The sequence below is a fragment of the Mesoplodon mirus genome (genome assembly GCF_964341445.2).
Source record: "Mesoplodon mirus genome assembly, chromosome: 5".
In the NCBI taxonomy this organism is placed as follows: Eukaryota; Metazoa; Chordata; class Mammalia; order Artiodactyla; family Ziphiidae; genus Mesoplodon; species Mesoplodon mirus.
Genome location: NC_138980.1, coordinates 68,482,275 through 68,509,769, shown reverse-complemented (window position 1 = coordinate 68,509,769; position 27,495 = coordinate 68,482,275). Strand labels below are relative to the sequence as shown.

At 41.2% G+C, this 27,495-nt stretch overlaps 1 protein-coding gene across 1 annotated transcript; it reads right to left on the bottom strand.

Annotated features, from left to right (window-relative positions):
• Positions 1-2,365: 2,365 nt before the first annotated feature.
• On the bottom strand, positions 2,366-17,919 carry HSPA9 (heat shock protein family A (Hsp70) member 9). Its single transcript, XM_082621610.1, has 17 exons — positions 17,730-17,919; positions 16,384-16,442; positions 16,068-16,155; positions 15,062-15,243; positions 14,188-14,312; positions 13,579-13,652; positions 13,113-13,219; positions 12,476-12,638; positions 11,008-11,100; positions 7,874-8,083; positions 6,538-6,765; positions 5,543-5,647; positions 4,648-4,765; positions 4,127-4,221; positions 3,776-3,868; positions 3,430-3,570; positions 2,366-3,121 (listed from the first exon to the last, which is right to left on the bottom strand). The coding sequence occupies exons 1-17, from the start codon at positions 17,808-17,810 to the stop codon at positions 3,044-3,046; spliced, it is 2,040 nt and encodes a 679-aa protein (XP_082477736.1). The 5' UTR covers positions 17,811-17,919; the 3' UTR covers positions 2,366-3,043.
• Positions 17,920-27,495: the final 9,576 nt, after the last annotated feature.

Genomic DNA, 27,495 nt, shown 5'->3' with positions numbered 1-27,495 from the left:
TTCAGAAAACAAATATAGAGTGAACACACACCAAGTGTGAAAGTGCAAATGTGGCAAAATGCTAATTGAATCTAGGTGAATGGTGTTTTGTGTGTGTTCATTATACCGTTCTTTTAATTTTCTAAGAACAGGTTTGAAATAAAAAGTTGAGAAAAAACTCCACTTGGGTAAATATTTTCAAGAGAGTCAGCAACAGGATTGGACTTTTACACCTATGACGTATAAAAGAGGGTTGCGCATTTATTCTGGTCATTCCTATTCCCTCGTTGCTGGCCCAGGAATACCTCAGGCCACATTTTTAGTCCTCTAAACATTACTATTAATTTCTCCTTGAATTCTTTTCCTAATTAAGACTTATCTTTTACCAGTTAAGTTCTAATTTCTGGGTTTGGTTTGTTGCCCCTAGAACTCTTGACAGATGAGAGTATAATTTATAAACTTAAAAATTAAGGCCTTTCTCTCTCAAATGGAGAAACCAAACCACCCAAGAGTTTTTGGACAGTGGGAGAGACTGATTTGACAGAAGATTTGAGTGCTTAAGTGCCAAGCATTGTTCTAATGTTGGAAAATAGCAGTGAACAAAAGTTTCTGGCTTCTTGAAACTTAAAACAGTGGGTCTTAGTCCGTTCAGGCTGCCATAACAAAATAACACAGGCTCGGTAGCTTATAAACAAAATTTATCTTGCAGTTCTAAAGGCTGGAAAGTCTGAGATTGGGGTGCCAGCATGGTCAGGTGAGGGCCCTCTTCCAGATCATAAACTTAAATGTGTCCTCATATGGTGGAACGGGATCAGGGATTTCTAGAGCCCCTTTTACTGATCTACCACCTCCCAAAGGCCCCACCTCCTAATACCATCACCGTAGGAGTTAGGATTTCAACATAGGGATTTGGGGGACCTAAAAATTCAGACCATAGCAATGGGGGGAAAGACAAATTAGGTGGTAATAACTGCTGTGGAGAAAGAGTAGGGTAAGGATAGGAAATGACAGGGACTTGAAGGCAGCAGCATGTTTTATGACATTTCAAAACCTTATGACTAAATTTAAAACCTTATGACTTATGAAAAATTGAGGGATGAGTCAGGTAGAAATCTGTGGGAAGACTGTCCAAGCAAGGTCAAAGTATAGTAGGAGGGTAGGGGAAAAGAAAGGTATTGAGGGGTCAGATCACATGTGTTGTACTATTGTGTAGCAAGGGTGGAGTTTTAAGTGGGGAAGACAACTGGAATAATCCCAGGAAGTTTTCCTTTTGGGACCTATCAAGCACTTGTCACCACAAAAGGAAGACTGTATCGAATTTAAATTTTTGTTCAAGGCTGCTTGTGATTATTAGTTTTATTAGAAGGTAACCGAACTACTACTATATATACCACTCATGGCACAGCTTGAGACAGTATCTGTGGGTACCTGCCCAAGCAGCTCTTCTCCCCACCTCTCTTAATAGAACCCATTTTGTTCAGGGCATGCTTGGCTCCTCTCACTGATCTCAAAGATGAAATCCTGAATAATATAAACCAGTAGTTCTGAATTGGGGTGCTTTGGAAATGCTTGAGAGGCTTAGTTATCACAATGATTGGTAAACACTAGACGCATTTAGTGAGCAAGGGCCAACCAGAGATGCTTATTATCTTCCCCAGCATGACACAAAACAATCCTTCATAAAGAATTACTGCACATCCCACAAGGTTCCCACCAAGTGGTCATGTGACTGAAAATTTGAGCCTATTATTTCTCATATGCAACCTCAAGAAGCTTTTAAAAGGGTGTTAATAAACAATTTTCCAAAAACATAATTATCATGTAAATAATCTTAATTTTTAAGAAATAAACTTAAGAAGTAATTCTTAAGTGAGTTCTAAGATGCAGTCACTTTCCTGGTTCTGAAGTTGTTAGCATGTGATATTTAGAACTACATTAGAGAAATTAGGACAAGGCAACTCACTGAGGATGAAAAAGCAAAACTATAGAAAGAATCTGGGTTCCTGTTATTGAGCCACTGAAATCACCTTAGGACTTAATACTAGATGTGTTTCATTACTGTAAGCCAATTCTGGTTGGACTTATTTAGAGCAGAAAGCAGCCTGGAAATAGGCCTGATTTTCATGTTAGAGATCTAAAGACTATTTCAACATTCCAAACCTCAGATGGGGCTAGGGAGAAAAAAAAAGCCTCCTCTGAACCAGACTTGTCTTTGGTGATAATGCTTATTATTATACTGGCCTTCCCAAGTTTTCAATTTGTTAGAAATTCAAATGCCAGTGTTAGAAAATCCTGTATCGAGGTCAGAGAGTTGGGAAATGTGATTCATGTCATATTTCTGAAGCTAAATCTCAGGGCCTCACCCCTCACAGACAAGAGATCAAAATGCTTTTCCTATTTATTTTTTTAAAAATCCAGAATGGATCAAAAAGAACAGTCATCAGGGATACAGGTGCCAGACACAGGCCAAAGGGTAGCTAGGGAAGTATGCCTTCAGAAAGTTTGGGAGACTTGTGTTTTAGAAGCTGGACCTCACATAAATAGCTAGCTTAGTTTTCCATTGATTTAGCCTCCCCTGCCCTACCTCCCAACATGGCACAGCTGGCTTGCCTTGCAAGACCTCAGTTGAAGAACTCCATATACACACAGGCTGGTACAGCAATACTTAGGTAACTAGAAGGATCTCATCCCCCTATGGTCTCATTCCAGACCTGTCTTCAGTGTGTGAGATGGTTTCACCCCTTTGAAAATACAGCTACTTCAGCACAAAACAACGTTCAATCTTTAGAATGATCAATAAATCATCTTTCCCCCCATTTTACATGCAGCTGAAAAAGAATGACAGGCTAGAGACAGAATACTGTGAACTTTGTACTGTTGGGAATTATCACTTGTTAAATGATCATTAGCTAATGGTCACTAAATTTACATATTCAGGAAATTATATATAGAGTACTGCAAAAACACAGTAGAAGACTGAAGTTTTGCCCATTTCAGCTCAGGAAATCCCTTCACTCCCAAGCATCATAATATGTTGTCCTTTCGACTCCAAAGTTTACTGCTGTTACTGTTTCTCTTCCTTTTGATCTTCCTTTTGCTCTCCAGTGCCAGAACTTCCAGAGCCTTCCCGCTCAGATGCCATCTATAAGAAAACATTTGAGAGTCACTTGTTTAATGTTAAGGGTGACAGTTTGCTCTCTGATGAACTAAAAACGAAAAAGCCATATCCTGCCTGTTCCACTCTCCCAGTTTTAGTGATTTCTTCCCTTTGACCTCACCCTCCCTCCCTCCCTCCCACCCAAAGTAGTCAAGAAGGCAGGAAGAAGGATATTTCCAATTCCAATACTCCCAGTTCCATAAATGGCTATGTAGGAGCCATCAGTGACAGTAATCAAGAGCAGTTACATCAAGTTAGGAGCAAAATAATCATTGAGTAAAACAGCCTTGTACCTTTTTGTATGCCATTTCGAAGAGCTTCAGTGATGCTTGCTGAAGAGAAGATGCTGCCTGCCTTATGTTTTCTCCTGTTTCACTGTCTTTTCGAGCGAGGAGCTCCCTCATTTTGGAAATCTCTTCTTTTAGCTTGTGGCACTTAAAAACAAAACAAAACCAGACCCTCACTTTTTCTGGTTCTTATCCCGTAACACACAGCAGAATGTTTAGAAACATTTTTTAAAAATTTAGAAACATTTTTTAAAAACTAAATTCCTATCTAGACCTGCACAGAAAAATGACCTTCACTGACGTTGGTGATGATGCCTCCCAACTTCCTGAGCTATTTTAAAAGAGGGTTTACCTCATCAGCAGGCAATTGGTCCTTGAATTCTTCCATCTTGGTTTCTGTGTCATGAATGATTCCTTCAGCCATATTAACTGCTTCAACTCGTTCCTAAGAGAAATTAAAAATGTAGTATGAATGAAGACTTCCCAATCAACTAGTTGGCTGAACGTCCTCACTAAGAAGACAAAATGAAAACTGCTACATACAGTTAACAGAGTATAAACAGTTAAGAGGGAGAAATCATTGTGGTCTGAGATGTCTGTAAGATGTTTTAGCTGGATTCTGTAACATGAAAATTTTGATATGGGAAGACTGAGAATAAATAAGAAAGGCACTTCACATAGAAGTTATGAGCAAAGTAATCACCTTCTTTCGCCGGTCTTCCTCAGCATACTTCTCTGCATTTTTAACCATGTTTTCAATATCATCTTTGCTTAACCCACCGGAAGACTGGATCACAACTATAGTGAAAAGAAGGCACCTCATTATTTCCCAGGAAAACTATATGCTTCTTCCTCTACTGTATTAAGAAAAAGAATCCTCCTCTTCAAAGTAGCTGTCTTCATGTGCATTATGAAGAAGGGAAATATCCTATTGTCCTACAATAAGCAGAGGGAAACCAAGGGTCTAAAATATACAGAGAACAACTAACTGTCCTACCTACCAAAACTTCAGCAATCCAGAGGCTCAGTGCTTGCCTTTTTTAGGGGAATAAACACCATACCTGTTAATGTGACACTGATAACTGAGGAGAAAGAGGCAAAGAGGACTCATCATCCTCCCCTGAGGCTAGGGGGAAAGATAATGCCCAATCTAGAGGGTCTAGTTCCCAACAGAGAAAAGTCCCTCACCTCACTCTTACAGTCTTAATAAATAAGAGTACTTACTCTGCTGCTCGCGTCCTGTACCCTTATCTTTGGCAGAAACGTGTACAATCCCATTGGCATCAATGTCAAATGTAACTTCAATCTGAGGGACTCCACGAGGGGCTGGGGGAATCCCAATCTAGAATAAATAAATACCAGAGTAAGCTCCTCTCACAAAGGGGTCCAGTGCTCTATTTCCAAAACCTATACGGTCTTCTGGGGAAGAAATTACTTGGTTTCTGGGAGGAACAAGTGAAACTTTCACTTAAATGTACAAAAACATGAGTTTGTTGGTGAGAGTAGTAATTTCATTGCTGCTTGAAATAAACAGGACTCATACTAGTGAAGGCTGGCTATAGCAAGTAACCACAATGGCTTTATGTACCTAAGGATACACAATGCGTGAAGAGTAAACTTTTCCATCATTCATCCCAACAAGCAATAAGCGATGCTGACTAGAAGCCAGTAACCAGGGACTTCCCTGGCAGTCCAGTGGTTAAGACTCTGCACTTCCATTGCAGAGGGCACAGGTTCAATCCCTGGTCAGGGAACTAAGATCCCACATGCCACAGAGCACGGCCAAAAAAAAAAGACGACGATGACAAAGTAGCAGCCAATCAATGTCAAATGTCTTTAAAAGTAGTAAAATAGTAATCAGGAATTTCTTCTAATAAGCACTGTTTATGAACATTTCCCTGGCTCTTACAAGCTTCTTTATTTAGTTCCTAAGGCACAAGAAGCAGGGCTTTCAGGTAAAAACTGAAGCCATGGTTATCCAGTTGCAGAATTCATTTGAATACTATGCTAAGATAACACAGACTACGTCTGTCAGAAATTTATGGTAATATTAGGGGTTAGAATAGTGTAACTTCACCATAAAAAAATGAGCATAACATTCATGATTCCCAATACCTACCAAAGTAAACTGTCCAAGAAGTTTGTTGTCTCCAGCCATCTCTCTCTCACCCTGACACACTTTAATCTCCACTTGAGTCTGTCCATCAGCAGCTGTAGAAAACACCTAGGGAGAAAAAGGAAACTTGCTGGGTTGGCAGCCTGATTTTTTTTTTCCAGCCTATTCCCCCTTACAAAGTGCAACAAACCAAAGGAAGAAATTCACATCCCAACACTGGAAGAATCCTAATGTATACTACATTCAGGACAAAGGCTTATGTCTTTACAGAGAACAGGAGGAGGATTAGCACAGCAAAAGGGCATACAATAGCTATTGTTTTCAGCTAAGCAAATGCATTGTACAAAGATGCAGCATTAGCACAGAAGGCCTCAAGAGAAGGAGCTATAAAAAGCGAGATGTTGAAACATGCTCATCCAGAGAAGTGGGTCAGAGAGAGGACATTTATTTTATGCTCATAGTCACAGGAAATCACCACACACTTCAGAATGATGTGTCGGCGATACATCACTGCAAACAGCAACAGCCATAGTTCTTTCAGAAAAACACCAAAACTGAGAAAGGAAATAATTCTTAATCTAAGACCAAGCCATTGTCCAAATAACCCTGGCTTGATATCTCAGAACCCCTATCGTTCTCCAGGAAGACAAGCACGCTCCCCTAGTCTCGGCCACGGCATTCTTTTTACTGCCTTTGAGAACAGAAGAGTATAGGAATTTAGTCTCAAATGATGAGGCTCCTTCTAGCAATTATTATCCTGAGAAAGAGACTATTGATGACTTCCCTAAAATCATCACCACTGGCTGACAGGTAAAGAGAACTTTTCTAGAAACAAAAGAGAACAAAGGACAAGATTCTTACCACCCCTCCACATTCAACTAGTATGGACTGCAAAACAAAAAGGAAAGTTTTCTAGGAAAAGCTCACAGAAGTGGCTACAATCACATCCTCACAGAACCTAGTATCTCTGTGACAAAGTAGGGTGGGGTGGCTTTTACCTGGCTCTTCTTGGTTGGAATAGTGGTGTTCCTGTTAATAAGCTTGGTGAAGACACCTCCCAGAGTCTCAATACCCAGAGACAGGGGAGTGACATCCAAGAGTAGCACATCTGTGACATCACCAGCCAACACACCTCCCTGAATGGCAGCTCCAATGGCCACAGCCTCATCAGGATTGACAGCTTTACTTGGGGCTCGGCCAAAGAGATCCTGCACAGTCTGCTGAACCTGAGCACAAAGAAAAAAGAACCTTGTCACTCACTACTCAGGGCAATTGCCTGAGAAGGGGAGAATAGCACATGTGTCCTGAGACCCCACCAGGTCTCAGGACAGGGTGCTTCAGATCCAAGAACATTTACTCAAATTATTTTGTAGCTGAGTTCTTGTTAATGAGTTAAGTATATTATTTGGTTACACATATACTTTACTCTTGAGTATCTCATTCATAGCCCTTTTAAATTTGGGAACAATTTGCCTAAATTTTGTTATCTGGCTTCCCAAGCAACACATAAAATTAGAAATACAAGGCACAAGGCAAGGGGACTTAATTTGTATAGTCCAAGTCCTCTTCTACATATCAACTAAAAATCAGCTTAACAGAAGCAGTAGTAATTCAATACTGGTGCAAGTATGAGGCATGTTTTCCCCTCCTGCTTATTTTACTAATGCTAGGAAAAAGTTCTATTTGAATAACATCTGGGATAATTTGTTAACATAAAGATATCTGCCTGGTTCAAAGCCTCACCTTTTCACTTCAGATTTATTGTGTGCATGATTTTCCTAAGCACAAGTACTCCAAAGGAAAAATTATGAAAATCAAGGCCCAAGATAGTTCTATTCAAGCTATAAAGCAAGAATTACACCATCAACAGGTTCTGTGCTCAGTTATTAGTTTTCCACACACCTGTCTTTTCAGAATGATGTGTTGATAAAATGCATCATTGCACAAATCTCTGTTGAAGAGATGCCTTTAGAAACCCCAAACACTATACTGCAAAACACATGTCGAAAATTGCCCATAGAGGCTAGTTAGTACCAAGATGTTAAGCTGTCTCTGACCGCAAACTTTGTTTCATTCCTAAAAATTCTATAAAACTGAAGTTCAGGATCCTCCTTGCTACTACCCCAAAGACATTCTCCCCTTTCCTAATCCTTTTTTTTAAAATACCCTTTAAGAACTCTTTGGCAAGGGCACAAATTCATCCGCCTTTCAGGTCAGCGTGGTAGAAAGGCCACATATTCATGTCCCTACACAACATAAGCCATATGTTATGTCCTAATAAATTATGTGTTGGCCCCCTCAGCGCTCTATGTCAAGAATTCCATGGGTCCTTACCTTGGGCATCCTAGTCATGCCACCAACCAGAATCACTTCTCCTATGTCACTTTTGCTGACTTCTGCATCTTGCATGGCTTTTTGGCATGGAGCTATGGTCCTTCTGATTAGATCAGTAACAATCCCCTCAAACTGAGCCCGGGTCAGCTTCATATTCAAATGCTTGGGTCCAGAAGCATCCATTGTAAGGTATGGCAAATTGATGTCAGTCTGCAAAGGAAGCAGGGAGACCAGTAGTGAAGTCTCTTTATTACTTCAACTAAGGACTATACCCTAGGAAAGGAAGACTCTGAAAATCACAGGGAGGGTCAGACACTTTAAATGAACGGCCACCAAAGACAGTGACTCTTTAAGATTCAACCTCTTATCTTCCCAGAAGTAAACACTATAAGTCTGTTATTAACAATGAAGAAAGGAATAGAGAAGCAGGAAAAATCCCCATTCAGGAGGTGAAGAACAGTCTGTCCTGCTATTAAAAATATATTAAGAATCACACTACTGTGTTCTTTTACCAAGTTTTAAAAAATTTCCTTGCTCACTAAGAGAAATGTGAAAGGTATGCTCTGAACCAAATCATCTGCCACCAAACCAGGGCTTTGCGAGTTTCAGGAAGATGGTTAAGAAAGCTACAACAAAAATGCTAAAGAGAAGTACAAGGACTGACTACTGCGATCACATCCCCAGAGAGTAGCTAACACTGCTATAGTCACACCATGTAACGTACAGTATTTAATAAGCCTAAAATCCTGATAAGGCACGGATTAAGAATATTTAGACTAACAAAACTCATTACTAAACATGCAGAAACAGGTGTCTCGGGGTGAACCCCCAGGAATAGAGTTTGTGTATGCTGCCCCTCCAACCTCACAAAGCAAGGCTGACAGGGAATAAAGACTGAAGGGAGCAAATCCTTAACCATAACCAGCTTTCTTCAGGTAGAGTACCCTGGACAGATAACTGCTTTACAGGGAGAATCAACACATCTTTTGTAAAAACAGTGATATTGGATATAGTTTCAGGAACACCAATAACAATCTTTTCTTTGCAAAATGCTAACAAACTGCATCAGTAAATAAAATTATCTACAGTAATGCAATCCAACAGAACTTTCTGTGGCAATGGGAATGATCTCTATCTGTGCTTTTCAATCCAGCAGCCACTAGTCACATGTGGCTGAATACTTGAAATACAGCTAGTGGAACTGAGAAATGGAATTCTTAAAAATTGTATTTAATTTTAAATAGCCACATGTAGTTACTGTATTAGTGCAGTTCTATATGCTATAAATGAATGACCAGGTGAAAAACTCCAGGGTTCTCCACCCTCGAAAGCCAGTTCCACCATGAAGTTCTGTCCCTCTTCTCTCTCAATTCCAACATGTATTCTCTCACTACCACACTCTGGTCCAAGTCCTTCCTCTCTCACCACCTGGTGTGCTGCAATAGCTTCCCAACATTTTACCACACCCACTCAGGCTGCCACAAAGAGCACTCCACCTCAGAGTGCTTTCCCCAAATCTGACCATGTTACTGGCCCACCTTAAAAATTTTCAGTAGTCTGTTGTCATCTCAGGAAAGGTACCAAATCCCCAATCTATAAAGCCTCTAGCCTTATCTTCTATGCTCCTCCGCCAGTCTAGTCTGTACTTCAGCCACACTGACCCTTACTCAGGTCTTTACCGGAGAACCTCATACTTACCTGACCCTTTATCTCTTCCTGATTAACTCACCTTTCAGAAGCTCTCCTAATTATGTCAAACACCTGTCAGGTTCCTTTATTATAAATCTAACTTTGCCTTTTTAAAAAAACAAAATACATACACACATTTAGAGTACCACTTACTATTTACTACATGTTGTCCTAAGCATGTTATATATATTAATTTACTAATCTTCACTACTCTAAGGGGGAATGGAGCACTAATTATCCTCATTTTATAGACAAGAAAACAGAAATGTTAAGTAATTCATTCAAGGTCACACAGCTAATAAGTAATGAAATAAGGACTTCATCTCCACCAGTCTGCTTGCAGAGTAACTCTTAACCTCTACATTACTTCTGACATTTATTTATAATGTTCTTGGGCTTCCCTGGTGCTGCAGTGGTTGAGAGTCTGCCTGCCGATGCAGGGGACACGGGTTCGTGCCCCGGTCCGGGAAGATCCCACATGCCGCACAGCGGCTGGGCCCATGAGCCATGGCAGCTGAGCCTGTGCTCCGCGATGGGAGAGGCCACAACAATGAGAGGCCCGCGTACCGCAAATAAATAAATAAATAAATAAATAATTTAAAAATGTTCTCATTATGTTCTCAAAATGTTCTCCACCTCCCCAAACCACATTATAAACTCAAGGGTAATAAATGCTTCTATAAATTTAACCTACAGACTTACAATCACACATGCACAAACATTAATGTACAAGGATGGTCAATACACCTTGCTATAATAGCAAAATGGTGGAAAACAATCCAAATACCTATCAATAGGATAGAGCCACAGTAAAACCAACCAACGTCCCGTTTCATAAAGTGACAACCCCTTGGAAGAATTATAAACTATCCTCTGGTAATGCCACATATTTTGGCCCCAAACATTGTGGTGCAAATTCTGACAGCAGGACAAGGGAATACCATCAACTTCATGGATGACCCTGTACAGCTTTGTCACTCCTTATAGCTGCTATTAAAACAAAAAAAAGAAAAGAAAAAGAAAATCCAGATGTGACTGAAGGTCACCCACTTTACCAACACAATGACAGATGCTATAAATACCTCTTCCCTTCCCAGAGTGCTAAAGTTGCTCCAGTTCTGAAAGATGAAGCCTCCCTTTGCCTTAACCACTAAGAAGAGAATAACAGCATGTTAGGTCCGTGTCAGGGTTATAGCAAGATGGCAGGAGATCTAATTCCAGGTTCTCAGGTGGCAGCAGGAAAGCAAATCATAACCTCTGATTTGGCTGCTTCAGCTCACCCATAAAAAACATAATGCTCCTTTGCTAATGGAAAGGCTTTTTATCACCAACCAGAAAGCTGTTAAAAAAAATCTGACCGACATTATGCCAATCAGAATATGCTATTCGAGTAAACTCAGGCTGAAAAGATCCATCAAGACTGGTGGAATCTGTCCACGTCTCACCTGCACAGATGAAGAGAGTTCACACTTGGCCTTCTCAGCGGCTTCCCGAACCCTTTGAAGCGCCATGTTGTCTTTGGTCAAATCAACCCCTGTCTACAAAGTGAAGACACACAATGTTAGTGTTAAGAAAATGAATACAACTTAAATTGCAGTGGTAAGGTGTAACAAAACAAAATAGAGCCATACCTTTATAAACAAGCAGAAATTACTTATTACCTTTAAAAATCTATAGGAAAAAAGAAGACCTACTTTGAAAAATATGTGTCTGGAGTTAGAGAATGAACTGTTCTCAGTTCTTTCCAGCTGTAGAATTCTAGCTCAAAAAAAGGAGTTCCCATAATTCCTTTTCCAAAGTTTGCTTTACACCACTTCCCTTTTATATAAGATCTACTTTAGTACCTGTTTTTGCTAACCAAATAAAATCTAAAAAGGATTTTCACTTTTACAAAAAAGGCAAAAAGGACAAATAATGTTCAGCGTTTGCTTTGCAGCGAGCCATTACAGAGGCAGTGTGCACCCCAAGCTCCTTCCCCAGTAACTACACTTATCTGAGCACCAAACCACCACCATAGCTTTGAACTGTCTGTGAGCATACAACCATTTATGTTGTGCATCCTTTAGCAAAATGTGTAGCTTCACATTTCAGCTTATCAAAAGTTTCGCAGGCTTGGGCTTCCCTGGTGGCGCAGTGGTTAAGAGTCCGCCTGCTGATGCAGGGGACATGGGTTCGTGCCCCGGTCCGGGAGGATCCCACATGCCATGGAGCAGCTAGGCCCATGAGCCATGGCCACTGAGCCTGCGCGTCCAGAGGCTGTGCTCCGCAACAGGAGAGGCCACAACAGTGAGAGGCACGCGTACCAAAAAAAAAAAAAAAAAAAAAAAGTTTCGCAGGCTCAATTTTCAGATAGTGGGGGAAACCTACACAGTCATCCCTTGGTATCTGTGAGGAATTGGTTCCAGCAACCCCTGTCAAATGCAGATACCCCAAATCCAACGATATTCAAGTCCCTTATATAAAATGCCATAGTACTATTGCACACCAGGTGCTATAGCCTTTTTTTTTTTGCGGCACGCGGGCCTCTCACTGTTGTGGCCTCTCCTGCTGCGGAGCACGAGCTCCAGACACGCAGGCTCAGTGGCCACGGCTCAAGGGCCCAGCCGCTTCGCGGCATGTGGGATCCTCCCAGACCGGAGCACGAACCCGTGTCCCCCATATCGGCAGGCGGACTCTCAACCACTGTGCCACCAGGGAAGCCCGCTATAGCCTTTTAATTGTTGTTTGTTCCCAATTTGAAGCTATGATAACCAGAATAGTTCAGAGCACCCATGGAACTGAAATGCAATTTCAGTGGCCTATTCAACACTCTCTTAAGGGGAAAAAAAAATCGTAAAACAAAGCAAATAGCAGTCCGAACAAAGAAATTCTCAGTATTCCAATGTGTACATATTAACCACACTGGTAACTAACCTCTCTTTTGAACTCCTTCACAATGTGACGCAGCAAGGCCTGGTCAAAGTCTTCACCACCTAAAAAAGTGTCTCCATTGGTGGATTTCACCTCAAATACTCCTTTCTGAATTTCCAGTATGGAAATATCAAAAGTTCCACCACCTAAATCATATACGGCAATGCTAGAAAGAAAAAAGGCTGTCAGGAACAAAACTCATCACAGCGTATGGATTTCAGTAACCAAACCAACATAAATTTAGCTATTCCCCCCCCCAAGTATAATTATGAAAGTTGATGACTGCATAAGTATGTCTTAACAGGTGGCCCTAATAGCAACATGTAAAACACATACAGTTAAAATGAAATGTTAAAAAGCAAAAACCACTCTTTTGGATGAATACTTGCCAACAGGCATACCAAGGGGAAAAAAATGACCACAGCCAGTACTTTAAAAAGAAAAAGTAATCAAGGGACAATCTTGAAATGAATGAAAAACACAGAGCATAAAAGCCTTGGGAAAAGGTCAAGGCAGTACATTTCCAGTCTAAGTATAAGGCTCAATCACCATGAAATCAAGATGATGATTTAGGATAAGTTTCAAGGTTCCATGCACTTAAGTCTCACAAATCTAGGTGGAATTTACTGCACAAACTTACATTTTGTCTTCTGATTTGTCTAGACCATAGGCCAGAGCAGCCGCTGTGGGTTCATTAATTACCCGAAGCACATTTAGTCCAGATATCTGGCCAGCATCCTTAGTAGCCTATAAAAAAAGAAAAAAGCATTTTCCACCGTGTCCCAGGTACCATTAATTTCCTGAATAAAAATGCTAACTGGGGGGCTTCACTGGTGGCAGCAGTGGTTAAGAATCCTCTTGCCAATGCAGGGGACACGGGTTCGAGCCCTGGTCCAGGAAGATCCCACATGCCGCAGAGCAACTAAGCCCGTGCTCCACAACAAGAGAAGCCACCGCAATGAGAAGGCCACACACTGCAATGAAGAGTAGCCCCCAGTCGCTGCAACTAGAGGAAGCCCATGTGCAGCAACCAAGACCCAATGCAGCCAAAAATAAATAAATAAATAATAAATAAATAAATGTATTAAAATGATAATTAAACTCACCTGTCTCTGAGAGTCATTGAAATACGCTGGGACGGTGATCACAGCATTTTTTGCTGTATGCCCCAAGTAATTTTCTGGAAAAGCAATCAATGAAAATCATTCATGAGACCCTATCAGATGAAACAGGCTACAATTACTAATGTAGCCTAACAACCTGTGTCACTCTCGAGGTCACAAACAGCACCCAATAGTTTTTTAGCATATGACCTAACATGAAGAGACCTTGTAGGAAAACACTCCCATTTTAAAAACCCAAGATCTCACCTTTAACATGTTAGTGAAGGCTCACCAGCTACCATGACCTACGTTTAGATTTAAAAGAGCCACTCGTTTCTTCAATGGGAAGTTTTACCTAACAGGCACAGAAGCTTAACGTGTAGTCTTTTGACTTCCCTTGTGGAAAAAAGAAACAAGCAAGCCACCGTTAGGAAAACTTGGAAGAGAAATTCAATTTGTAGGGGAAGAGTAATAAAGTTTTGCCATTCCTAGGTATTCTGTATAAAAGCCACTGCAGACTCATCCAAAGGACCCTGAGGTATGGAAGCCAGTGATCTCAGAGGAATCATGCAGTTCTCTGAATTTTCCCAGATATGAACTAAGCTATCTCACCTGCAGTCTCTTTCATCTTCATCAACACAAATGCTCCAATCTGACTTGGGGAATACAGTTTTCCATGAGCTTCAACCCAGGCATCGCCATTAGAGGCACGGACAATTTTAAAAGGAACATTTTTACTGAAAGACACAAAAATTATACTTGAGAAAACATGCCAGCACAACCTACCATGAGGTTACCATACACCATGAAAGTCCATCTTCCACCCCAAGAGATCCATGGCCAACAAATGAGAACTTCAGGAATTTAATGAAAACCTTTAGAAAGCAATCATTAACATGTAAAAACATCCTGATAAATTGAAACATGAACATTCGTCTCACCAAAAATTTATGCAGCTGCTTTGGAAAGCGGTAACAGAGATACCATATGACGTAGCCATTCCATTACTAGATGTCTACCCAAGAGAAATGAGAATACATGTCCACACAAAAACCTATACAGAAATGTTTATGGTAGCATTATTCCTAATAGCCAAAAAGTGGAAACAACCCAAATGCCCATTAACAGATAAACAAAATGCAGCATTGTATGCATACAATGGGATATTATTTGACCATAAAAAGGAATGAAATACCGATACATGCCACAACAAGGATGAACCTTGAAAACATCTGATCAGTATCAAGATGGCGCCTATGCCATTATCTACCTTATGTGTTTAAGGCCAATTTATGTGGTCCAGGAATGACTAGCCAGATCTTCATATATCATGTCACACATAGCAAAGACCCAATCTGTGAAGGCAGAATTGAATTTTTTGAAGGAGATACCCTTTTGGCAGGAGCAGGGCCTGTCCCCAGAGATCCTGCTGGTAAGATTCATCCGTATAGCCTTTGCATATAAATACATTTTTGCTATTACTCACATGTCTTTTTGAACTTCTGGGTCATCATATCGCCGGCCAATGAGACGCTTGGTAGCATAGAATGTGTTGTTTGGGTTGGTGACAGCCTGTCGCTTGGCCGGCATGCCAACAAGTCGCTCACCATCTGCTGTAAAGGCTACAACTGAAGGGGTGGTTCTGGCACCTTCAGCATTCTCTAGCACCTAAAACTCCCAAAATAGGAGAGAGAATGAGGTTCCAGTCACCACTAGTGTCTTTGTACCAATCATTTAAGACACAAAACAAACACTAAAGAACAGTACTAATGGGCATACTTTTCTGCTCTGTGAATGCTGATATAGTAAGCAACTACTATTGCAGATTCAAACAACCTACAACTAAGAACATCCAAAAAACAGGAATAAATATAAATCACATCTTTCATACTCAATGTTTGGACAACGTAATCTTTCCTTCCATACGGAGAGTTAAATCTACTTCTGATTTTTTGGTGATGCCTACAAGTTTCAGGCATTAAAAAAACTGCCAACAAGGAATTCAAAAATCCAGGTGCTACAAACATTCTTGAGGAGAACCAGGTGGGAATAAAGATTTCACAAACAAAGGAGGAATAGCCTCTACTTCCTCTAGAAGGAAGTAAAGAACATGCCTTACTTAGCATGCAGCCCATGCATTATTTGGAGCTCCACTTGTTTCTAGACTGTTCCTGCACCTTTAGCCTTTGTTTAGCTGACTTACAAAAAAGCAGAACGTTAATTACAGAAGTAATCAACAGTACAAGTCATCCCAATGGGTCCTAATGGTAACTTAGTAGTCTTACATCTATACTAGGACACACTTAAATCCTGGGAAGTCAAATCCATTCATTTATTACCAGCATACAATTAAGCACAAAGATTCACCTCACAAGAGTCTTAAAAATTTTAAAGCAGCTTTGAAAATGTCCCTTATCTAAGCCAAAGGACACAGAATTCTGAATTGTGTACTGGTTACCACTACATGATCCAGAGCTTCCAATCATGCTCACCTTTGCTTGTTTACCTTCCATAACTGCCACACAGGAGTTGGTAGTACCCAAATCAATACCAACAACTGCTCCCTTGATTGCTTCTGATCTGTAAGACATTTGAAACAATGCTATGATTAGTTACCTTAACAGTGATCTCCAAAACGGTTGTAGAAAAACATAAGAAAACATTTGCTACTGTGGCAAATGCATACTCTATAAATAAACTTAGCTGTATTTTTTTCTGAGTGAAGTAATTAATCACAAATCTAGAGACCATTGCTCTGGGGCTTAGTATTTATTATCTTAACGCTAAAGGAAACGAAATTATACTTACGCATAGTCCCGCCTTGAAACAATTCTAAAAGCTTCATGACTAAAGCCATTCCAGCCATCCTTAAAAAAAAAAAAAAAAAAGGATCAGCCATGAACTACACATGAAAACTTGCACTTGTTTTAATTATTCTTCTGAAGAATACACAAAAGGTTGAGATTTTCGTTTTGTTCACTGAGTGATTACCATGTATAAAATATACTGAAATAAAATATTTCATGTCTAAGAGACATTATGGTACTGAAACAAACATGCCTAATAAAGTACAAATTTTCCCAATGAAATCAGAGAAATAAATAGATATAAAATTATCTTGAATTACATTACCAAAGGGTCTCTTGACCTCGGCACTATTGATTTTAAACAAAATCTTTGTTGGGAGCTGGGCCGTTCTATGCACTGTAGAATATTTAGCAGCAACTTGGGCCTTTACAACTAGAACCTAGTAGTAGTATGGCTACCCAGGTTGTGACAACCAAAATTATTTCCAGGCTCTGCCAAATATCCCGTGGAGAAGCAAAAATACGTTAAAATACTACTCAATTTCATCATCAGGGGCGGTGTCTACCTAAGACCCACATGTTACGTGTTGCAGGTGCAGATTTAACTTAATCAGAGACATTTCCCCGACCCTGCCAAGCTACTTTAAGAGAACTAGAATTAGTAATTTTGTGAAGGCAGTTTACGAGGAAAAAAAAAAAAATGTCAGGAGTGGCTTCCCATCAGTGTCAAAGACCTTTGTTACAATCTCACCTCAGGCTACTTCCAAGTCTTCTTTTACCCACCTGAGTGCAAAGAAATACAATTCCTATTTCCCCAAAAGGTATGTTTTTAGTCTTACACGATAATGAACAACCATTCCATGGCCTTTTCCTGATTTGCTTATTTTTTCTGAAATAACGCAGAACAAAATTCTGGGGAGCTAACTAGTCAAATGTTCGTAAGCAAAAAAATCAGAGCTTGATTTTTAATTTACTACTCAGATGCTCTTTCTTCCTTCGTTGTATCATAGCAATGGGGTCCTCGCACACTCTGTATTTCACAGCGAACAATCGTCCTTCTACTCAAGACCAAAACTGTCTAATCGTCTCAAAAGGACTAATCAGGACCACTGCCCGCTACTCGATGAGATAAAACTCTAGGCTCCCAAGGAGTGTGACTCAGCAGGGCCTGAAACAGGAACGCAAAACCCTGAATGAGGCCTTGAACCGGCAGCACTGAATACTGAACGTGCGTTATTTTCCGTCTCTCCCCGTCTGTCCCCGAGAATTCTGACCCCGAAGGCCGTGGCCTGCCGCACTGAGTCCCAAGGCCGTGAGCCCCTCGGGGAAGGCCCGGCAGTCCCTCACCTGGTGGCGGGCGGCTGGGGGGGCCCGGGAGGCTGCGGCGCCGACAAGACGCGCTACTGCGGCTCGGCTGGCGCTTATCATGGCTGCTAAATGGTGGAAATACGAGGCGGCAAACACGCGCTCGGACCGCCGAGAATTGCACGGCGCAGTGATGCTAGCGCTTCTGGAAACCTCCAACTACGTGAGGTGGGGGGCGGGGTTTGATCGCTGCGGCCTGGAAGCCCGCTCTTCCGCTGAGGCGCCGCCCGCGCTGCCGGATAAGAAAATACCTGAACGCTGCTTCCGGAGTCAGGGCCTATGGCTAACACGCTTCGGGTCATGATGGTAGGGAAAAGCGTGTCCTCCCGTGCCAGCTGCGGCAGGTCTGGGCTCCGTGACAGACCAGGAGGCTAAAAGCGGTATAAGGCAGAACCGTGGACAACCCCGGTCCTCGGAGGCAGAAAAGACTCAAGGTCACACGGGATAAATTGCGAACAGTCTCTTTGCGTCAGTCGCCTGAGAGGAGGGGCCTCTTGCGCCTGCGCAACTGGCATCCTACTGAGGACCTGGAGCGCATGTGCGCAGGGAGTGGCGGAAACCGGGGAGGAGTCTAACTAGAGCTGTCATAGGACGCTCCAGCTCACGTGAGTTTGGTCCCAGCGTGGCCCTGGGAGAACCCCGGGCGGATACACGCTCTGTGCGAGTTGACGTTTCCTTCTCGCGGAGGGCGCCATTTTGTACTGCGCCTTTGTTCTGTGTGAACCTGGGGTTCAAAATCTTTGTAGCTTGGTCTCGTCATTTCTTCGTCTTCTGACCGCTTGTTCCTATTGCAGTAACTTAAAATGAACCTACATGTGCAGACTTAAGACAAATTCTTTCAGAGTTTTACCATGGAGGCCTTGGGTTTTGAACTACTAAAGCAGCCCTTCATTCAGACAGAGCATTGGGTTGCCTTAGGCTAATTATCTTGCAGACCATCCCGAGAAAAAATACCTGAGCTCAGGATCTTACCTGCCCAGGTTTGGCTGGGCCGCACTGAGGCTCTGAAGCAGAGCAGGACCCTGTGGGCCCACTTGGGCACAAAAGCCTTTCTGTGCCCCCCATTTATTGTTTGTAGGAAATAGGCTTCATTCAGCCTCTTTGACCGTCCCTTACTTCCAAAAGGCAGATTCAAGCAGTTGCTAATCTGGGAAGGGAAACAAGGGAAGCGCAGTTAGGAAGCAATAGCGCAACGCTGGCTCAGGGTCCTAGTTTGCAGTCAAGGACTATACAGAATACTATCTGTGAGTTCTGTGGAAACTATCCCCTGCCCAGATGGAGGATGGTAACTTCAGGCTGAGGGCAAGATTCCTGGAGGGGGCCCCTGTTACCTCACCACCAACCAGTCAGAAGAAAGTCACACGCCCTGCAGCTCTCACCCCAAATTTTGCATGTAAAATCTTCCCCCCAAACCATCAGGGAGTTCGGGGATTTTTTTAGAGCATGAGCCACCCATTCTCCCTGTTTGGCCCTGCAATAAACCTTTCTCTGCTCGAAACTCTGATGTTTTGGTTTGTTTGGCCTCACTGTAAGTCAGGCACATGAACTTGTGTTCAGTAACAGCTCCTCAGGCCCATCTCAAAACCTTGTTGCTTGGGACAGATGGCGTCGGTTCTGTAACAAGATGCCACTGACCTCTCTGCTGTGACCACTTTCAGATTTGTAAGAAAAAGAATTAATTCATTGATTCAACAAATATGTCCTGGAATGCCTTGATTTTAGAAATGAAGCAATTTGTCCTTAAAATCTCAAAGTCCAATTTCAAAAGAGAAAGATGCTCCACTGTTAAGTGACCACCACTATGTGAAGAATTATGAAGGAAAATTTGGGGGAAGTTTGGGAGGGAAAGAAGATAGCTGAGTTCACATTGTGAGGGGGGAGGGAAGTGGGAGTAAGAAAATAAAAAGTCAAACATAATATTGGTTATAGATTATACAGATCCTAAAAAAAATGCACCCTCACACTCTTATTGTTTGTTATCATTATATTATCTTTACTTGTCTACTTCATACTTTCATTTCTCTTGTTTTCTTAATTCCCTCAGAGGTAGACTTTCCTGAGGTCATCCAAGTTACAGTCTAATGGCCCCTATTTTATTAAAGAGATTTGTATGCTAAAACAATATACTGATGCTAAAGAACATGGTGGGGGGGAGGGATAAACTGAGAGATTGGGATTGAGTTATAAACACTACTATATATAAAATAGATAACTAATAAGGACCTACTGTATAGCACAGGGAACTCTACTCAATACTCTGTAATGACCTATATGGGAAAAGAAGCTAAAAAAGAGTGGATATACGTATATGTATAACCGATTCGCTTTGCTGTACACCAGAAACTAAACACAACATTGTAAATCAACTATACTCCAATAAAAATTATTTTTAAAAGAAGAACATAGAAACATAGAGAGGAGTGACAAATAAATAATATTAAACATGGAAGCAAAATAGAAATTGAAAACTTCACATCCCTACCTTGCATATAAGGAGGGAGGAGGGCAAGTGGAGTAACTGGAATAACTGCATTCTCCTCACTTCCCTCTTTTCTCTACTGGTTCTCTTAAGAATTTGCTTTTTTTCCTTCTTGTTGCATATACTTAAAAACCGCACAGTGTTAATCAAAAGAATCCTGGAATCAAATGGTGTTAGCTAAAGGGTGTCAGAGATGATGATTCTGGGGGTACACGTATCACTGAGGTTCCTGGTGTTTTCCCCAAGAGCCTGGCAAATACTCAACATGACCACAAGGGGGATGTTGTAGCTCTAGATACTATTCAAAGCAGGAGCCTGAGAATGGGGCTGCATGTATTGTATTTGCCAGTGTGAAGGACAGGTTTTGGGGTTGTTTTGCAAATTAATATAGCCTACAGCCGGATGGCTTGAAGAAATAAGCATGAGTCTAAAAAGAGCTGGCTGCAAATGAATAAGAGTGGACGGTTATCCACGGTTGGGTGATGCAATTATTCATCATACAACACAGCGCTGTATTTCATTTCTCTGTTGTCATTTCAGTGTCATACTGGAAAGTGAAAGGAGCTGGTACATAATTTGCATGTGGGTAAATGTTTACCAGGCAGAACAGGTGGCTGTCCAATACCTGTGCATACTATATTTTAAATTATATTCTAACTGGCATGATTTTTTTTTTTTTTTTTTTTTGCGGTATGCGGGCCTCTCACTGCCGTGTAATTTTTATTTTAGCATATTTGGAGAGAGGAAACCAGTTTCAATTTTTAAGTATTTAACTCCCAGTCATTAATAGGAAATGTCATTAGATAGTAATCACTAATAGTTGTCAAGTGTTTACTTAAGTGCCCCACTGTCCTAAATGCTTTCTAACATTATTTAATGGAATGATCAAAACAATGGTTTCAAGGGAATAATACTATTGGTTTGCCCATTTTGCAGATGTGGAAACTGAGGCTTAAAGTGGTCAAGTATGTTATATAGGTCACACGGCAACTGAATGGTAAAGCCAGATTTGAAGCCAGACTGTCTGACTCCAGAACCTATACTGCTAACCGCTAGGCTCTGCTGCCTTATAACAAAACTGGGTCTGATCTTTTATCTCCACATATACAGAAGATGAGTTTTGTAACACTGGCCTAATCCATTATTAACAGCAGCTATTTTAGGCAATTGAATTAAAGTTATAAAAGAATTTTTATGTAGTTTAGGTTCCAAGACATCTATAAAGAAAGTTCAATCTGTAATAGAACACATAAGATCAAGCTTATATTTTTAAAGCAGTTTCTTTAAACTGGTGACTCAGATGACGTTTTATTCAGTTTTCCCAGAGATGAATATCATGCTGTGGCACTTTCCATCTTCATGAAATAAAATGTGGCATACTGCAGGGATTTGTCATTTTTATTCTCCTTGGAATTTTTTATGTACCTGCAGCAGATTTCAGGAGACAGTTCCCACTTTTCCATTTGGGCATTAGCTACATTATATTGGAGTACATTATACAGTGTCACTTCACTCAAGTCTGATTCAACAGAGCTTGCCCCAGTGAAGTGTAGGAAGTATTATGTCAGATGATGTCTCTGTACCCGGGGTTGGTGACAATTAGCAGGTTTCATTTTATATGGAATGCCTGGTAACCCACTAACCTGCCTTCCTTCTGATAGGAGAAAAGAGAAATAGAGGATGACCCTAAAAGAAAACTAAGGTAGCAATAAATCAAAATAAGATGTCCCTTTGTTTAGGTTGGATATTTACATTCCAGTGATAATGCAGTCTCATTGCACAGGGTAAAAATCAGTCAGTTAACCTCACTCGGATTTTCATTCAGGTTTGGAAAACAGTCGGCTATTGGATAGGTCCAAGGATCTGTGTGTGAGGTCCCTATTTGGGGAGGGCGTAGGACTGACAAAAGCAGAGATTTCCTCTTTATGAAGACCCATTAATACTTAATTCTTAAGGATGCAGGAGCCTTTTCTGAATGCTTTCAGTTAAAGGGCCAGAATTTTAATTTATTCTTGATCAGAATGTTATAGCGAAAGCAACCCTGAACTAGGACTTGAGCCTGAACTTGGGTTCCAGAAACACAGAAAGGTCTTTAGATATCACTTAACATCTAACCTTTTATTTAATAGATGAGGAACTGAGAGAATCAGTGAGTTGCCCAAGGTCACACAGACAGTGTTAGTTTCTGTTCTACAGCCTCCATTTTTACTTGGTATGCTTTTTAGAGATCACCCACATGATTTCAGACTAAATGGTCAATCAGTACAGTTTTTCAAATGCTTACAGACAACTCTGGCTCATATACCCACTTCCTCCTGTCTCAACCTTACTCTTTAAGGTACACAATTAGTGAAATTATATCAGCTATCTTTGCAGATCTCCTGGATTACATCCTTTCTCTATGTGAGGGCCTTTTGGTTTCTAAGGTTCCCCACCTTGGATCCCAAGCTGTCAGGAGAGGAGGTACCCAGGCTTCCTTAGGTGATGAGAATTTAATTGAAGGCTAGTTGGAAGAAGTACAGGCATTGTCTCAATACCCATAGAACCAGAGTTCTGGCAGAACAAGTTGGGTGGCTCCTCCTCCTTGGTCAGGACCCAGCAGGACCTGGCTGTAGTGGCTTGTTATCAGGCTTCTGATGTTCCCCTCTGCACTGACTCTGCCCTTTCCATAGCTCAGCTTCTTTATGTCTGCTTCTCTAATTCTTCTATTGCAGTAGTTCCTACATTTCAGTAGGCATCAGAATTACTGGGAAGCTATTTAAGCATACCAACCCGAGAGATTTAGGTCCTGTAGGTCTGAGGTGGGTCAAGTAATCTGCATGTTTAACAAGTTCCACAGGAGATTCTGATAGGGATGGGGATTAAGGACCACACCTTGTTTAGAAACACCCCAAGTATCATGGTGTCTTCTGGTCACCACATTTTTTCATTACACATCCGATTAGAAAAATATTTGAGGGACTTCCCTGGCAGTCCAGTGGTTAAGACTCCACACTTCCACTGCAGGGGGCTCGAGTTCAATCCCTGGTAAAGGAACTAAGATCCCGCATGCTGTGTGGTGTGGCCAAAAAATTAAAAAAAAAAAAATTGAGCACACACCTCCATTATGTGTATATTTATGTATTTAGAAGCTATGTATGTAGTACTATTATTAAACATATATAAAAAAGGAAAAAATAAATATAAATACATTTGAATACTTTCTTCCTGTACTCTAATGTATCCCCAGGGCTGCTTGCACTACCCTTGCTACCTTTCTGTGTGGCTTGAAGTACACCATCGTTATGGAGTAACTTTACTGGGCAGAGTAAAGGCAAAGAAAAGTAGCATGTTGTTTCAAGGGTCACTGGGTCAGCTCATAGGCCTTTGGTTTAGGTGCCAATTCTTTGTTATATTGAACTAGCGGTTGGGGTGGGGGTGGGAGTGGTGACTGTGTGTGTGGCATCATGTGAAGAAAGCTGGTTCACCTAGAAGGAGCTCTGTGACCCCCTTCTTCAGGGGAAAGGGAGAATCTGTGAGCATGATAGCTGCTGTGGGTCTCATGAACACCTGTCTTTCACTGTAGACTAATGAACTATTTCTAAGCCTGTCAAAGTGCAAACGTGACTCCACGGAGGCTGTGGATGAGGCTACCCTGCCTGTGCCCTCTGCAGCTTTCCATGACTTCCCAGAAGGAAGTCTGGTTTACTCTGGGCTGTTGTGCCAGGATGCGTGTGTTCGTGTGTGTGTGTATGGTGCTTGCCCACTTCTCTATCATTCTATTTATAGCACAGCTCCCTGGCCTAAGCTGGGGAGGTTGCTCTCAGGATTAAAGGCAGCCAATAGAACACCGGCACCAAAGCCCTGGAGAACAGCACCTGTGTTTGCGTGGTCAAGTGTCTACAGGTAACTTAATGAGAAGTAGTAACTGAGTCCCTGAACCCAAATACAGGTCTTCTCTGTGCATCTTCCCTGTTCTTAGATATACATACTCCCAGTAGCCAAAGAGGCTTCACTTTTCCTGATGCATAATTTGTAGTTCTTTGATATTGCTCTCTTTCCCTAGGGCACTATTTTGTGAGTGGAGCATCATTTCCGTGAGTTAGAGCAACCACACTGAGACAAGCAGACCGAAGGCATTATCAGAGCCCAAAGTCAGAACTGGACAAATCCCAGGCACGTTTCAGAAATCAAGTGACTTATTAATAAGTCATTTAAGTTGGAAGTGGGTTCCCCACAATCTTTTTTTCCAAATAATTTTCCTACCCTTACTTGGAGACTTTTTGCATCTTCAGCTTTCTTATGTTACCTTAGGTATTTGAGTGCTGGTGTTCTATACTCTCAAAGGCCAAGGAGAGTGGGCCACTGTTTTGAGCTCTGCAGAGGAGAGAGGGACGGGTGCTTCTTGGATTCAGGGCCGTTAGCAGCCTTGCATATGTGTCTATTTCCTGATTGATAGGGATATTTGAAAATAAATTATTTAGAATTTCATTGTTTTTCACTTAGCTTTATATTACTGAAAATCTCTAGGCTGGAAACACCATTTTTTCTGTCACTTTGCATTCTTCCAGTTGGCATGTGTGCTTGCCATTTTGTGTTCTGCTTTTTATGCTTAGTTATCTTTTCTAAAAATATATACTTGTCAACCTGGTCTCATATACTTGTCATTTTTAATGGCGGTCTATATAATCTTATTCTTTCTTGAGATTCATAAGTTTATTCCACTTAATCCTCTTTGCTTCTACTATTTTGCAGGGTATGTGGAGAGATTTGCTGCATTTCTAAAGATTCTCAGAAAACAAGCTTCATTTCAGAACCTAAACCAGCATTTGCTTTTCTTCACTTTGAGGGAGCACACAGGTATTGAATTCTCTGCCACTGGGCACACCAGGGTATTGAATTCTCTTCTCTGAAGTCCATGTCTGTGGGTCTGACTGGGCCACTTGATCAGCAAGAGGTCTCAGACACCAAACTGGGGAATAAATTAAACTGACAGAGTACTTGATATTTCCAAAGAGTCACTTAGGTTCTGTCTATTACTTTAGTGTTCAAAACATAGACATAGTTCATTGCTGTGATTAAAGTGACTTTCACCATTAGCCTCTTTGTTCCTGTAAGATATAGCGGTAGGCTATAGCTGGTTCATCATTTGGGGGTGTAATGGTTAGCTAAAGCTATTTTTCTCCAAAGGGCCAGTTATTACTTTAGTTTTTCTCCAAAACTTCAGCTTTAGCGGGAAAGAGCCATAAATTTTGTGACATAGCTGCCTCCTTATCTGTCTTGGGAGTTATAGACTGCACATATAAGACAATTCATGTACCTCTGCATAATGAGGTGAGTTTTAAAAATCATCAATCTTCACTTAACATGCAGGTGGTGTTGGGTGCCAGCTTTAGAAAAACTGATGTAGTTGCCAAGTTCATGAGTGTCATAAATCATTCATGCTAAGGTAGCCCAGAATCATGCTGTCGTCTGAGGCAGACCAATTTCAAGGTGGTTATTAAACACAAAAATGTGAGTCGGGATGATTGTTTTTCAAAATCAAATGCACTTTTTATTTGAAGAGTAAAACCAAATTATCTTTCTTTTTTAAGTTGAAGTCAATTTCTAAGACCCTCCCTTCACCCTCAAAGAATCTATCAATAATAATATCTTTTCTTTCCTGATCCCTGAATTCTATTAGAAATACATCACAAAATATATAACTCGTACATTTGCAATCCAGACCATTAATGTGCTGAAAATGAGATTCAGATGTCTCAATAAATCTTGAGGCACATTATTAGGGAAAACTCTATTAAAGTTTTTTGGGGTATTTTCTTCTTGTGCCTTTGTTTTACATGAAGTTGAAACCGCACAACTAAGATGGGACTCGAACCCAGCCAAAACCCAGATTGGGAGTTGAACCCACAGACTGGGACTCGAACCCACTGTCTTTTAATTAAGATTGCACAGCTGGTCTTAGGACTTAATGAAGCTCAGGTTCGTTATGTCTCAGCATAGGAGGAATTCAGCGAGAGGCAAAATGATAGGTAAGAAATGGATTTATTTAGAGAGATATAGATTTCATAGACAGAATGCGGTCCACCTCAAAAGGCAAGAGCAGCCCTGGGAGAAACATAGTCCACAGACAGAGAGAAGATGAGAGGCACGAAAATATGGGTTGGTTAGTTTTCATGGGCTGGATAATTTCATAGGCTAATGGGTGGGAGGATTATTCCAACTATTTTGGAGAAGGGGCAGAGATTTCCAGGAATTGGGCCACTGCACACTTTTTGGCTTTTTATGGTTGGCATTGGAACTGTCATGGCACCTGTGGGTGTGTCATTTAGCTTGCTGATATATTACAATGAGTGTATAATGAGGCTCAAGGTCTACTGGAAGTCGAATCTTCGCCATCTTGGACCTAACCGGTTCTAACCAGTGTTTGTCGTATCCTCAATGTCTACATCTTTCTTTTCAAGGTTGTGCTCTGCCCCCTTCCCTCCTGTTTCAAAGTTACAATGGATAGTAGGCAGGCATAGCCCTCTTCCACCCTGCCCAAGTCTTCAGGGCTAAAGAGGGGGAAGGAGTAGGGCCTAAAGAGAAGTGACCCCTGGGACAGAAAGCTTGAAGCTGAGCAGTGTGATGTGCCCCTCTAAGTCATCAGGCTTTATCCAGGTTCCTGGAAGATGGGTTTTAAACTGAAGTGTTTTATCTGAAATTTGCTCATTTGATAGATGAAAAAGACTATGAGGTTGGATATTATCGTGGAAGGAAAACATGCTAGTATTTTCAGTGAGAAGTCTTCAAAGAGAAAAACAGAGAGAAAAATGAAGTTTTGCCTGAGGCTGTTAGGTTCTCAGTGGGTAGTTAAGTGTCTGTATCCCTTTGTGTAGTCTCCAGCACAGGGCCATATGCCAGCTGACATGTGACTTCTCTTTGGTGTATCTCAGAAGTTCTTTTGAGGTGAGTGTGTTGATCATATGGGAAGCCTTGGTTAAAGATTGTAGGGGCCAATTCCAGGCAGAACATCTTTTTCACTGAGTGTAATCTCCCACTCCCCCACTGCAAACTCACTATTTCTTTATGCCTCCATGCCTTGTATATACCTTTCCCACTATTTGACATGCTCTTCTATTTCTTGTCTAAATGTTGAGCTCCTACTTATCCAGTAAAACCCTCTTAAATCTCACCTTCTCTCTAAAGCCTTCCCTGGCTTCCTGAGACGGAGCTTGTCACTTGATCCTCTGTGCTTCTAGAATATTTATTCACAGTCTTGTTATGACACACACATGGAAATTAATCAGC

What these genes read in the sequence shown, in the direction of transcription:
- HSPA9 (XM_082621610.1), bottom strand. Translation starts at nt 17,810, where the DNA reads ATGATAAGCGCCAGCCGAGCCGCAGTAGCGCGTCTTGTCGGCGCCGCA. An exon ending in GAAGATGAAAGAGACTGCAG is followed by an intron (nt 13,653 to 14,187) that starts GTGAGATAGCTT and finishes TTGCTTTTCCAG; the next exon opens with AAAATTACTTGGGGCATACA. An exon ending in AACTCTCTTCATCTGTGCAG is followed by an intron (nt 8,084 to 11,007) that starts GTGAGACGTGGA and finishes CTTCCTTTGCAG; the next exon opens with ACTGACATCAATTTGCCATA.